At 37.9% G+C, this 13,971-nt stretch overlaps 1 protein-coding gene across 2 annotated transcripts in view; it reads left to right on the top strand.

Moving 5' to 3' along the window:
- Positions 1 to 13,971, top strand: part of TCEA1 (transcription elongation factor A1) — a 43,823-nt gene that overhangs the window by 27,132 nt on the left and 2,720 nt on the right. For both annotated transcript variants that reach the window (XM_047073927.1, XM_047073928.1), the window contains 5 exons: positions 1,353 to 1,498; positions 2,947 to 3,003; positions 3,971 to 4,125; positions 6,251 to 6,397; positions 13,192 to 13,263. In XM_047073927.1, coding sequence (XP_046929883.1) covers positions 1,353 to 1,498; positions 2,947 to 3,003; positions 3,971 to 4,125; positions 6,251 to 6,397; positions 13,192 to 13,263 — 577 coding nt within the window. The remainder of the gene's footprint in view (positions 1 to 1,352; positions 1,499 to 2,946; positions 3,004 to 3,970; positions 4,126 to 6,250; positions 6,398 to 13,191; positions 13,264 to 13,971) is intronic.

The following is a 13,971-nucleotide window of genomic DNA, read 5'->3' as shown; positions in this document are numbered from 1 at the left end:
TTTTTTTTAATTTTTTTTTTCAACGTTTATTTTTATTTATTTTTGGGACAGAGAGAGACAGAGCATGAATGGGGGAGGGGCAGAGAGAGAGGGAGACACAGAATTGGAAACAGGCTCCAGGCTCTGAGCCATCAGCCCAGAGCCCGACGCGGGGCTCGAACTCACGGACCGCGATATCGTGACCTGGCTGAAGTCGGACGCTTAACCGACTGCGCCACCCAGGCGCCCCCTAACATTTATTTTTGAGAGAGAAGAGACAGAGCATGAGCAGGGGGAGGGCAGAGGGAGAGAGGGAGACAGAGTCTGAAGCAGGCTCCAGGCTCAACGCTGACAGGCTGACAGTAGCAAGCCTGATGTGGGGCTCGAACCCAAGAACTGTGAGATCATGACCTGAGTCAAAGTCAGACGCGTAACCAACTGAGTCACCCAGGTGCCCCATTATTTATTTATTTATTTTTAATTTTTAATTTTAGAGCAGGGGAGAGGGGCAGAGGGGGAGAGAGAGAATCCCAAGCAGGCTCTTCGCTCAGCAGGGAGCCCGACATGATGGGGCTCAATCCCACGACCCTGGGATCATGACCAGCCCTGCATCAGGCTCTGTGCTGGCAGTGTGGAGCCTGCTTGGGATTCTCTCTCTCCACCCCCCACCCCTTCCTCCCTCACTTGCACGTGCACTCTTTACCAAAAACAAACGAATAAGCTTAAGAAATGTTTTTAAAAAAAGTTAATTGAAACCCCGCAGAAAGTAATTTTAGTGAGACTCTAAGAAGTTAATCAGCAGCAGTTGAAATGATCGGGTTGACTCAAAAACTATTAAACTGTCCTTGACTGAGTTGATGTTTCTATGGAGAAATTAAAGAGACATTTTTATATTCTTACAATTCATTTGTCACTATACATGTTTTTTATTCTGAAGGGAGTGTTTTAAATATAAACCTCTTTGGTTGTCTAATTGGAATAAGGTTTTTTTAACATTGTTTTTCCCTCTAGTTTTGGTTGAGAGCTGTTGTATTCTTTGGTGTCATCCCCTCCTCCCCTTGTATAACCGAAATCCTTGCTTTTTATTTATTGTATTGAGCTGTAATGTGTATTTTCTTAAATATTAAAAATGTTGTTTAATGTTTAAAAAGATCAAATGTTTAGTTGGTTAAAAAAACATGAAATGAGTCTCAGATTTAATAAGATTTTAACTTTTTAGAAACGTGTATGCAACACCATTTTTGTTTTCATGTCACTGAATACTGTGTCATTTGTTTAGGTCAAGAAATTTTGTTTTTGGATAGTAATGCTGTTATTTTAAGAGACTTTTTCCTGACCTCTTTTTGGCGTGTATGCGTGTGTGTGTATTTTAGTAGTTCCAGTGGCAACATAAGCAGCAGAAAGGAGGAGGCAAATGCCCGAGATACTTATGTTTCGTCTTTCCCTCGGGCACCGAGCACTTCTGATTCTGTGCGGTTGAAGTGTAGGGAGATGCTTGCAGCCGCTCTCCGAACGGGAGGTAAGTTTAGTGTGCCCTGTTCCATCGCCGAGTCCTTTGTTTGCGCCACCTCTGCCGCAGCCACCCCCGGTGTGTCTGCCTCCCCAGCAGCAGCCCCGTGCTAGCTACTTGCGCTGCTCAGTGCAGGAGGACGTTGTGGCAGACAGGGCTTACTGCTGGCAGAGAGGTACGGGCATCGTGGGGCCTACTGTGTAGTTCCAGGGAAGAGATTCCTTCTCGTCTATGGATGTTTCCTTTGTTTACAGTAACTTAAAGGGTTTTCGCAAATCTTTCCCCTCCACTTGTAACCTGCAAAGTATAGCTGGCCTTTGAACACTGGGTTTGAACTGCGCAGGTTCACTTATAATGCAGATTTGTTTTCAACACAAACAGTACAGTCCTATAAATGTATTTTTCTCTCGTGATTTTCTTAATGGTATTTTCTTTTCTTTAGCTTACTTTATTATAAGAATACAGTATATAATACATGTAACATGTAAAGTATGTGTTGTTTATGTTATTGGTAAGGCTTTTGGTCAACAGTAGGCTATTACTAAGTTTTTGGGGAGTCAGAGGTTATATGAGGATTTTCTACTGCATGGGGTGTTGGCGTCCCTAACTGCTGTGGTGTTTGAGGGACAACTGTAATTACTCTGCTCCCCAGATTGAGCGTTAATGATACTGTATTTGGGTCCTGTTGTTAAATGTTAGTATGAAATATGGTATTTAAGTTTTATATTTGTAATTCCATTTTCTACCTTTTTTTAAGTGAAAAAGAGATCTTGATTTATATATATGCGAGCCTTAATTTAATTTGAAGTTATCCATTCTTATGTAAAATTTTAACTTTTAAGTTTTACATATAGAAATATTTATCATCTTATACAAGTTCATTCTTTTTCTTTTCTATTATACTTGATCCATAGTTAGTATGACCTGTTTTTCTCCTTACTCTGCCTTTTCTATTTTGATTCCCTGTTTCTTTATATATTTTTTCTTTTTTCTTCCTAGTTTCTTTTTATTTCCTTCTATCTGTTTGAATATTTGCATAGGAGTCTTCTGAGTGTGTCCATATATGTGATTGGCAGATGAAATGAAGGGTTTCTTTGCATTGAAGCCTGAGTCACAGGAGACAAGACAGTTCTTTCTATAACTTTCTCTACTCTCTGCTGGAGCAACCAGAATTTATGGAGTTGTGAAATGAGGAATTGCCTGCTAGATCAATTACTTCCCCACTCCTGAGGGATAAGGAGCCATCATTGCAGGAGCACTGTGGACATTAGGTGAATCCAGGAGAGTCTAGTGGGTAGTAAAGAGACCAGATTCTAATGAAACTAAACAAAAAGGACTCTTTATTAAGGCAATGGGGTTGAAGAAATAGGAATGCAGTTTAATTTACTCTCTATTGAAATTTTCTTTTAATATGTCATAATCACTTATTCTTGACAATTCTTTGTGCCTGTGTTTAGATGACTACGTCGCTATTGGAGCCGATGAAGAAGAATTAGGATCTCAAATTGAGGAAGATATCCTTTCTGTGTATATTCATGACTGTTTTAAATAATCTGGTATAGATTAACTTTTTTTCTTCCTGTATAGAATTTAGAGTTTCATTTTTCAGTTTCTATCTTGATTGTATTGTTTTGCTGGGAAACAATAGGGCATGTCATTTTATTGTTGTTTTCTTGTTAATCAAAAGGAAAACATATGTGTTGATAGTATTTTTACTTCTCTGCCTTGCAAATTGAGAATATAACACCCCAGCTGAAGTCGTGCAAAACGGTGCGGAAAACATACACACCACGTGTGAAGTAGGGTCTCATGTTTGAGGGAACTCAGCAAAGCATATGAGGTCCCCTGACTTCATCATCAGGAGGGAAGTGTGTTTGTGCTGAGCACCATTGAAAGGGCTTTGGAAGAGGGGACTTGCATGTCTAGGTGACAGTGTGACCCTGGAACTATCCATGGCCTTGTTAGATGGCATGCTGTGCTTGGGGCTTGCTTTCTGTTGAGAGGAAAAGAACCTGCTAAACTAGCTTCTTGCTGAGCTGGGGCAAGAAGCGATCCTTTGGGGCCACCGTGAATGGGTTTCTTCCCAGTGGGTCCCAAAGGAGCTGTGTCATCAAGACTTTTAGGATCCTTTGTAGAATTCAGATTTGGGCAAGCAAAAGTTTATATAAATTCAGGCTTCTTTTTACAAGTTTTCTCAGACTGAGTACTTAAGTTACTTTTTGAAACATTTCTAATTTGTGTGCTGCTGGCATTAAACATTATGAAGAAAGTATTGGTCATTCTTGATATAAAAGTAGGATCACTATTACTTGCCAGTTTCAGATCAAGCAACGAGGTAGAAGCAGTGCCTTGTTAGCTTAATCTAATGTTGGAAACTTGTGGAGAACTGCTTAGAAATTTCAGGTATTCTTATTTTGGTGAACTAGGGAAAAAAATACCTTACTTCTATAATTTAACCTTTTTTCCTTAACGGCCTAGTACCTATATATCAAGAAATAAGGAATACAGACATGAAATACAAAAATAGAGTACGAAGTAGGATATCAAATCTTAAAGATGCTAAGAATCCAAATTTAAGGAAAAACGTACTGTGTGGAAATATTCCTCCTGACTTATTTGCTAGGATGACAGCAGAGGTGAGTATATGTGAAAATAATGTTTCCATGATGTGACTACATGATGCCAAGTAAAATCTGTCTGAATGATGAAGTTCTATATAAATACTATATTTATAATAAATCCTTATTAGCTATTCTGATATTTATGTGTGTAACGTACTAGACAAATATGTAAGGTGATTGAATCAGTTGGTGTCAGTACTTTGTTGCTTACACAACTGTCCCATGATCTTTGGTTGATTGCCTTAAATCATTGTCAAAAAGCAAAAGTGTTTTTACTTACTTTGGATTCACATGAAATTGAAGATTTGAGTATCTAGTTGCAAGCAGACTTTGTAACTTCTGAGTTCTTTTCATGGTTAAACCCCATAAAACTGGTCACATCATATCGACTATTCCTAAATTTTAGGGAATGATGGAAAAAAAATTCAGAGCTTGCTATTTATAGACATAGCTGTTCATACTCTGCAGTCTCATTATTTTATTATGCATCCAAGAGAATGAATTTGTCTCTATAGCTAATAAAAATTGTTATATTTTTAAAATTTATTTTTTAAAAAACCTCATTAAAATAACTTGAAACTTTAAATTAGAGACCAGAGTGTAATGATCGTCTATATATCCATCACCCACGCTTCTGATATTTTCAAGAGTTTGTCACCCTTTTCACCTATCCCTTTTTTCTTTTTGCTTCTTTTCCCTTGAGACATTGTATCTTTTTAGTTTATAAACCTGCGAGAGATAACCTTTAAAAATATAACTTTCTACATTGTCATCACTACATCCAACAAAGCTAACAATAATTCCTAATTTATATTCATATTTTCCTGATTGTACATTACTTTCTGTCAGGATCCACATCAACATATTGCCTTTAGTTTGGTTTCTAAAGATTCTGTATATATGCATTTAAATCCATAGCAGTCTCTTCTCTTACCCCTGCCCCCTTTTTTCCTTCATGACACTGACCTGTTGCAGAAACCAGTTTATTTCTTCTGTATCCCACGGTATGAATTTTCTTTTTCTCCCTCATGATGTTACTTAAGTTTTCTGTAAACTGGAAGCTAGCTCTCTAGGCTTGATTACACACAAGTTCCGCTGTTTTCCCCACAAAGACTTGGTAACTGGTGATTTTTGCTCCGTGTTGCACCACATCAGGAGATGCACAGCGTCTTACTGCTTTGGACTGTTAGCACGCTGAGATGGGTCAGCGGGTTTGGATGCGGACAGTCCGATGCTCCCGTTGTAAAGTTCTCCTTTGACCTTTCGTCTCGTGTTCGTCTCATGATGCTCCTTGCCTGAATTGGTTATTTTATTAGGAGTTGCAAAATAGTGACTTCTAAAGTTCTGTCACTCCCTTCACATCTTTAGCTAGATTTCTTTGACAAAGAAGCACTTTCCCTTATAAGCTCAGGCACTTAGTTACTCTTTTGGGTTGGATAGGAAAGGCAGGCAAATGTGGAACTGTTGCCCTTTAGCTAGCAGTTTATCAGAATGAGGAGTTGGTGCCGTAGTAATGGCCACTGTGGGCTTTTGTTTCTGCTTTTGCATCCTTGTGCTCTCCTTTTTCAGTATCATCATGGATTTGTGACATTTTTATTTACCCAGTGGGGATTGATTCTGTACAGTAATTTATTTTGATGGCTGAAGAAACTGTCCTATCCTTGGCTAATGGGAGCTCCTTCGTCTTAGCCCCTCTGTCCGTTTGACTCGACTGCAAGAGTCTTTGGAGGCTTCCATGCTTCTCTGGCACAAAAAGATGACCCTAGCTTATCCTGTGCATTTCTTGACTCAAAATGGGAACTGAAGATTCCTCCAAAGGTCCCTGGTTCCTTTTTGGGGAGGGCGATGGTAGAGACCATAATCTGGATACTAGAGGTGCTAACTGCTACAGGATTGTTACGTTGTTTATAAACCTTTAAACAGTAAATCTCATTTTCACATACAAACTTAAAAGTATTTGAAGAAATTTTAAAAGGAAGCAAATTTACAAGTTCTATGAGGAAAAATACTAATTTTTCACTTTTAAAACTTTAGAAGTTGATTTTTGTTCTATTATTATTAAGCTAATTGAACATAAAAAGCAGTCAGGATATATATAGAAGGTGCCTATAACTGAGTGGTATTGCCACCTCCTTGACAGGAAATGGCTAGTGATGAACTCAAAGAGATGCGGAAAAACTTGACCAAAGAAGCCATCAGAGAGCATCAGATGGCCAAGACGGGTGGAACCCAGACTGACTTATTTACATGTGGCAAATGTAAAAAGAAGAATTGTACTTACACACAGGTTTGTGATTGTTTATAGATTCTTATTTTCATATGAAGAATGCTTGAGGGTATTATGCTAAGTCAGGTAAGACAGAAAGACAAATACTATATGAGTCACTTATATGCAGAATCTAAAAAACAAAGGAAATGGATAAACCAAAAATGTTTGAAACACTCAGATACAGAGAGCAAACTGGTGATTGTTGGAGAAGAGGGGTGGAGGGGTGCATGAAATAGGTGAAGCGGATGAAGAGGTACAAACCTCTAGGTATAAAATAAGTCACAAGGATGTAACATACAGCATGAAGAATACAGTCAGTAATGTACTAACTTTGTATAGTGACAGAGGGTAACTAGACCTATTCAGATCATTTCATAACGTATAAAAATGTCTAATCACTTGTACACCTGAAACTAATCACAAAATTGTATGTCAGTTATAATTCAATTAAAAATAACTAAATGGAATGCTTGCAACTCTTGTTTCAAAGCAAGTAGTAAAGATAATTACTGGTACTTTGATATTTCTCAAGAGGAGATGTGGTCTTTTCAGTGTAAGAATGCTCTTTTAAAAAAAATGTTTATTTTGAGAGAGAGCATGCACGTGCACAAGCAGCAGGGAGAGGCAGAGAGAGAGAGAGAGGGACAGACAGAGAATCGCAAGCGGGCTGCATGCTCTGTGGAGCCTGACAGGGGGCTGGGTCTCATGACTGTGAGATCATGACCTGAGCTGAAATCAAGAGTCAGACGCTCAACCACCTAAGCCACCCAAGCGCCCCAGAAATGCTTTCTGAATACTAACAGATTTCACTTAATTGAAAATAAGCTGATATATTTAGACTTTCATGGAAATTGTTACTGTGAACGCTATATGAATTAAAGAAAATTAATAAAACACATTATAGGATTTAATAAAATGCCCATATTCTTTTTCTAAGAGTCGAGCAGTTGATTATTGGTTGGCATATAATCAGGTTATAATTCTTTTTATTTGGCAGGATCATACAATTTAAGGAAAGTTCTTTATTCTTCCTCACTTGGAGCATGGCTACTTTTAGCTTAACTGCTTTCCAGACACCGATTCCTTTTCTGCCACATATTGATGACTTTTATCTTCAAATAGAATGTGACTAACCCTTTTTGTTCTTGAACAAAAGAGCTGTGAAAAGAGCCACATAATGATTATTTTTGTTGTATATGTGTGTGAAAATGGTTTATCAAACTATCATTAATTTCATTTGTCAAGAAGGTATTTTTGTGCTGTGTCTGTAATCTACTAAATTCAAAGATTCCCCGTTAGAGAATAACTTACAGTTAATGTTTCAGGGTAATAGATTTAGGGAATTGAATTTTCTGATTGACAGAAAATTAAGCTGTTAAGAAAGTAGTATTACTAAACTCTGTAAGTTACAGAAAAGATCCTTTAGTTTGTTCTTTAACGTTTAGAGGATATTCTGTTCTCAAGGTTAAAAATTCAAAAGGTACAAAAGATTATGCGTAGAAAGTTCCCTTCCCACTTTCGCCTGCAGCTAGTTGGTCCCACCTCCCTGGAGGTAAACCAGGATTACTCGTTAGTTGTGTGGCTTTCTATGTGTTTTATGCGTGCATATACAAATATGAATATATTTTTGTTTTCCATTTTATTTTGTGTGTGTGTGTGTGTGTGTGTTTTGGTTGGTTCGTTGGTTTATTTTGTAATCTCTACACCCAACGCAGGGCTCTAGCTCACGACCTTGAGATTGAGAGTCATATGCTCTTCCGACTGGGCCATTCAGGTGTCCCTGTTTTCCCATTTCGTAGAAATGTGGTAGCACACTACATAAACTTCTGTCTCTTAGTTTTTTAGCACTGCATGTTCAGATATGCTCTACTTAACCAATCTAAAGTCCTCTACCTTTTTGAAGTATTTCATTTAATCATAGTTATATATCTGATATTTCAGTATTCTGTGAAAGTATTACTACTGATAGTCACTAAAATACATTAACAAATGAAAATGGCTTCAGAAATATCTGAGTTTGGATTGCTGTGTTTTCTTTTAATCATGTAGAAAAATCTCAGCAATGAAAATTCTATCCTGAAAATGCTGCGTAGTAGGAAGTATTAAGTGTAAATAGAAAGGTATTTAAAATAGAATAAAAAAATTCTGTCAGTAGATCTAAAACTTCCCAAGTTGTCAGAGTAACAGATATAAAAGACTTAAGTTTGAATCTTGGGTTAACATGTATCTACCAGGAGACCAAATTTTTTCCAGAGAGCAAGAAGTTCCTTATACTTTTAGGGCCCCAGTTTAGGAAGTATTTAGATATAAATACATGAGAATACATCAGAAGGATTTTTCAAGGCATTTTTTATCTTAAAGCCTTAAGTAAACAGAATGCTATTCTTTTGAGAGTGCCTCTTCTTTATCTTCCTTTGGGCTTTTGAGTTAAAAATCATGTTGATAGTTTACAGGTATTGTGAGCTGCTGATCTTTGAAGTGGTAACACATACTGGATTCCTACATTCAATTTAAATATACGTTATTCAGAATACAGTATTTAGGTTCTTGCCTTCATCCATTTTCCTTATCTCCCCTATACTTAAACCTAAGAGTAACTTTTTTTTTAATTTTTTTTTTTAACGTTTATTTTATTTTTGAGACAGAGAGACAGCATGAATGGGGGAGCGTCAGAGAGAGGGAGACACAGAATCTGAAACAGGCTCCGGGCTCTGAGCTGTCAGCACAGAGCCCGATGCGGGGCTCGAACTCACGGACCGCGAGATCATGACCTGAGCCGAAGTCGGCCGCTTAACCAACTGAGCCTCCCAGGCGCCCCCCCTTTTTTTTTTAATGTTCATTCATTTTTTGAGAGAGAGCCGTATCTTGAGTGGGGGAGGGGCAGAAAAAGACAGAGACACAGAATCTGAAGCAGCACAGAGCCAGACTCAGGGCTCAAACTCATGAACCGCGAGATCATGACCTGTGCCGAAGTCGGACGCTTAACCGACTGAGCCACCCAGGCACCCCACCTAAGAATAACTTCTAACTTTAATAATGTATTGTCAGCTTCGTTCGGGAATGCTCACTTGAAAGAGATAATCTTCTGTCTTTGGAACCTTGGTTTCAGGAATTCTCTCAAGTGGAAAACTTCAGAAGTCTGTTATGTTGCTAAAATTTTTAAAAATCATATTAGCTTATTATTTTTTTTCCCTGAGTTCTCTTTTTAATTTAAAATTTTTAGTGGTGGTAAAATACACATAACCTAAAATTGAGCCTCTTAACCATTTTTAAGTATACAGTTGAATAGTAGTGCATTCATAATATTGTGCCAATCTCCAGGATTCTTTTTCTTTTGTAAAACTGAAACTCAATACCCATTAAAGAGTAACTGTACATTTCCCTAACTCGTGGCAACCACCAGTCTCCAAATTTGGCTACTCTAGGTAGTCAGAAGGATAAATGGAATAATACAGTATTTGTTCTTTTCTGTCTCTGGCTTATTTCTGATATCTATTCTAAGATAGTAATTAGAAACACAAATAAAGGTCTGTGTGCAGAGCAACATCACTAATCATCAGGGAAATGCAAATTAAAACCATATAGTATTCATAAATGGCCATCCATATTATAGCATCTATCAGAATTTCCTTCCTTTTAAAAGCTGGATAGTATTCATGGAATGTATATATCACATTTTGTTTATCCACTCATCTGCTGGTGGACATCTGCTTCCACCTTTTGGGCTATATTGTGAATAATGCTGCTATGGACTTCTGTTGTACAATACCTCTTTGACACCCTGCTTCCCATTCTTTTGAGTGTGTCAGGAGTGAGATTTCTGGATTATAGGGTCATATTAGCCTTTTAAAGCAATGTAAAGTACCTATTCATAGAAAAATTGGAAAACACAGGAAAATATGAACAAGAAATTTAAAATCACCCGTTAATCTGTGCTCAGAGAGAACAGTGGTCAGTATTTTGGTACCTGCAGTATTTTGTGAATTTTTTCTTATCTAGTTACAGCCAATCATTTTAGATACAGTTGACCCTCGAGCAACACAGGTTTGAACTGTGTGAGTTCCCTTCTACACAAAGTTTTTTCAGTAAATATATATCCGGTGTTGAAAATGTATTTTCCTTATGATTTTCTTAGTCACATTTTCTTTTCTGTAGTTTGCTTTAAGAATTTAGTATATAGGGGGTGCTTGGGTGCCTCAGTTTTGTCTGACTCTTGATCTCGGCCCAGGTCATGATCTCATGGTTCGTAAGATAAAGCCCCATGTGGGCTCTGGGCTGACAGCGTGGAGGCTGCTTGGGATTCTCTCTCCTGCTCTCTCTTTCCCTCCCCCGCACGTGAACACACATGTGCTCGCACTCTCTCAAAGTAAATAAACATTAAAAAAAAAAAAAAAGAATTTAGTATATAGTATTTACAACACACAAAGTATGTGTTAATTGATAGTTTCTGTTATTGGTAAGTAAGGCTTCTGGTCACTAGTAGGTTATTAGCGGTTACGTTTTTGGGGGAGTCAGATGTGGATGTTCAACTGCATGAAGAGTCGGCAGTCTTAACCCCCAAATTGTTTAAGGGAGGAATGTACTTCTTTTCACTTAGCTACTATAAAACATAAGCCTTTTCCTTTAATTATTTGAAAAAAAAAATACAAAACCTGGGTAAACATCTTAATAGCTATATAATGTTCCATCAGATAGGTATGCTCTTATTATTTCCCTGTTGGATATTTAACATGTTTCTAGTGTTTGTGCTGTTGTAAAATTACACTCTTCAAACATTCCTGTATGCAAATTTCCAACCCCCCAACTTTATGAGGAATTGGCATATAATTTTATGTATTTAAAGTGTACAGCGTGATGATCTTATACACATATACATTGTGGAATTATGACCAAGATCAAGATAATTAACATATTCATTACCTAGTTCACTCTTCCTTCCCTCCTCCCTTCTTCCCTCCCTCCATCTCTCCCTCCTTCCCTTCTTTCCTTCCTTCCTTCCTTCCTTCCTTCCTTCCTTCCTTCCTTCCTTCCAATGAGAATGCTTTAGATCTACTCTAACTATAGTCACCGTGCTGTACATTAGATCCTCAGAAACTTACGTTTTATAACTGAAATTTATACCCCTTGACCTATATCGCTCCATTTCCCTCTTCTCCCAGCTCTTGGCAACCACCTTCTATTCTCTGTTCCTATGAAATCATTTTTTCTTTTTTAAGATGCTGCATATAAGTGATACCATACAGTATTTCTCTTTCTCTGTCTGGTGTATTTTATTTAGCATGCCTTCCAGGTCCATCTGTGTTGTCTCAAATGGCAGGATTTCCTTTTTAATGGCTGAATAATATTCCATTGTGTATATATATGCCCCCTTTCTTTATCCATTCTTCCATTGAAGGACATTAGGTTGTTTTCATAGCTTGGCTATTGTAAATAATACTGCAGTGAACGTGGGTGTGTAGATACCTCTTTGAGATACATATTTCCTTTCCTTTGGATATATATACATAGAATGGGATTGCTGGATCATGTGGTAGGGTTTTTCTTTTCTTTTTTCTTTTTTTTAAAAGTCAAGTCTACCCCTAATGTAGGGCTTGATCTCACAACCCTGAGATCAAGAGTTGCATGCTCTACCAACTGAGCCAGCCAGACACTCCTACAGTAGTTGAAGTTTTAATATTTTGAGGAACTGCCATCCTGTTTTCCGTAATGGTTGTACCAGTTTACATTTCTACCAACAGGGATCCCTTTTCTCTACATCCTTAGTCTTTTGTTTTTTTTTTTTAAATATTTATTTATTTTTGAGACAGAGACAGAGCATGAACGGGGGAGGGTCAGAAGGAGAGGGAGACACAGAATCCAAAGCAGGCTCCAGGCTCTGAGCCGTCAGCACAGAGCCCGATGCAGGGCTCGAACTCACGGACTGCGAGATCATGACCTGAGCTGAAGTCGGACGCTTAACCGACTGAGCCACCCAGGTGCCCCAGTCTTTTTTTTTTTTTTTAATGTTTGTTTATTTTTGAGACAGAGACAGAGCATGAGCAGGGGAGGGGCAGAGAGAGAGGGAGACACAGAATCTGAAGCAGGCTCCAGGCTCTGAGCTGTCAGCACAGAGCCAGACGCGGGGCTCGAACTCCTCAACTGATGAGATCATGACCTGAGCCGAAGTCAGATGCTCAACTGAGTGAGCCACCCAGGCACCCCAGTCTTTTTGATATTAGCCATTCTAAATGGCTGAAGTGACATAAAGTGATGTATCCTTGTGGTTTTAATTTGTATTTCCCTAGTGATTAGTGATGTTGATCTGTACACAGGTCTTTATTTGTGTTTCTGGTTACTATCTTAGGTCAGATACCAAGTTCTTAGGTCATAGAGAGTGGATATTTAAGGCTCTTACCTTGTTGCTGCCTCACTTTTAGAAAGGTAGTGGCAGTTTATATTTTTTAGAATGAAACATTTATATTTTTACATCTCTGCTAATTTATAAGAGAAAACTGATGTATCTTTTAAGTGATGATGAAATTTTTCTATATTCGGATTTATGAAAAATATAATGTGTGACTTAGATGATTTCCACTTATCTGGGAGAAATTAAACATGAAAAGACAAATATGGAATGATTTAGAAAAATGGAAGTTTTGAAATATGTGTCCTTTTGGCATTTATTTCGCTTACCTGAACTTGTTTCAGGCTCTTAAACATTTTATTGTGGTACTATTGTGGTTATTGTATCTCCTCATATAGAATGTTCTTATTGAGATTGGACTTCTTACAGTATTGTAAAAAGTAATATTTTTCGCTTGATTTTGCTGTAGGTACAAACTCGTAGTGCTGATGAACCAATGACAACATTTGTTGTCTGCAATGAATGTGGAAATCGATGGAAGGTATGGCACTTTCTTATATTCATATTTTACCCATTTATAATAGATTTCTTCACATCGTTTTATTAGACTACCTAGCTATCTAGATATATATATACGCTCATGCTGTTCAGTGTTCTGCAAGTCAATGACGAACTATTTGTAAAGGAATATACTATACTATACTCTTAGAAATTAAGAATGTTGGGGCGCCTGGGTGGCGTAGTCGGTTAAGCGTCCGACTTCAGCCAGGTCACGATCTCGCGCTCCGTGAGTTCGAGCCCCGCATCGGGCTCTGGGCTGATGGCTCAGAGCCTGGAGCCTGCTTTGGATTCTGTGTCTCCCTCTCTCTCTGCCCCTCCCCCGTTCATGCTCTGTCTCTCTCTGTCCCAAAAATAAATAAATGTTGAAAAATTTAAAAAAAAAAATAATAAAAAAAAAAAGAAATTAAGAATGTTAATTTTCCTGCCTGCATATTGTCTTGGTGCAGGAATAACAGGATTGAATCTTAAATGTGCAATTACTGTGTCATAGTCCTGTGTATACTATATTCATTCAGTTGCTTCCACTGTTGTACTTCCAGAAAATCTGTACATGAGTATTACCTGTCCTCATGGATTTGTGATTCTGGGAAGATTACTTTACCTTGTTGAAATCCATTTGCCCGATGGTTTTAGTGTTTATTTTAAGAATTAACAGATGAGCACTGCCATGGTTTTGGTAGGCTTTTCA

This window comes from Lynx rufus, unplaced genomic scaffold (assembly GCF_022079265.1).
Source record: "Lynx rufus isolate CCGP_SWC_20201006 ecotype Redwood Valley unplaced genomic scaffold, mLynRuf1.p SCAF_12, whole genome shotgun sequence".
NCBI classification, from domain to species: Eukaryota; Metazoa; Chordata; class Mammalia; order Carnivora; family Felidae; genus Lynx; species Lynx rufus.
Note: the sequence above shows the minus strand (reverse complement) of the source record. Positions and strands in the feature narration are given on the sequence as shown.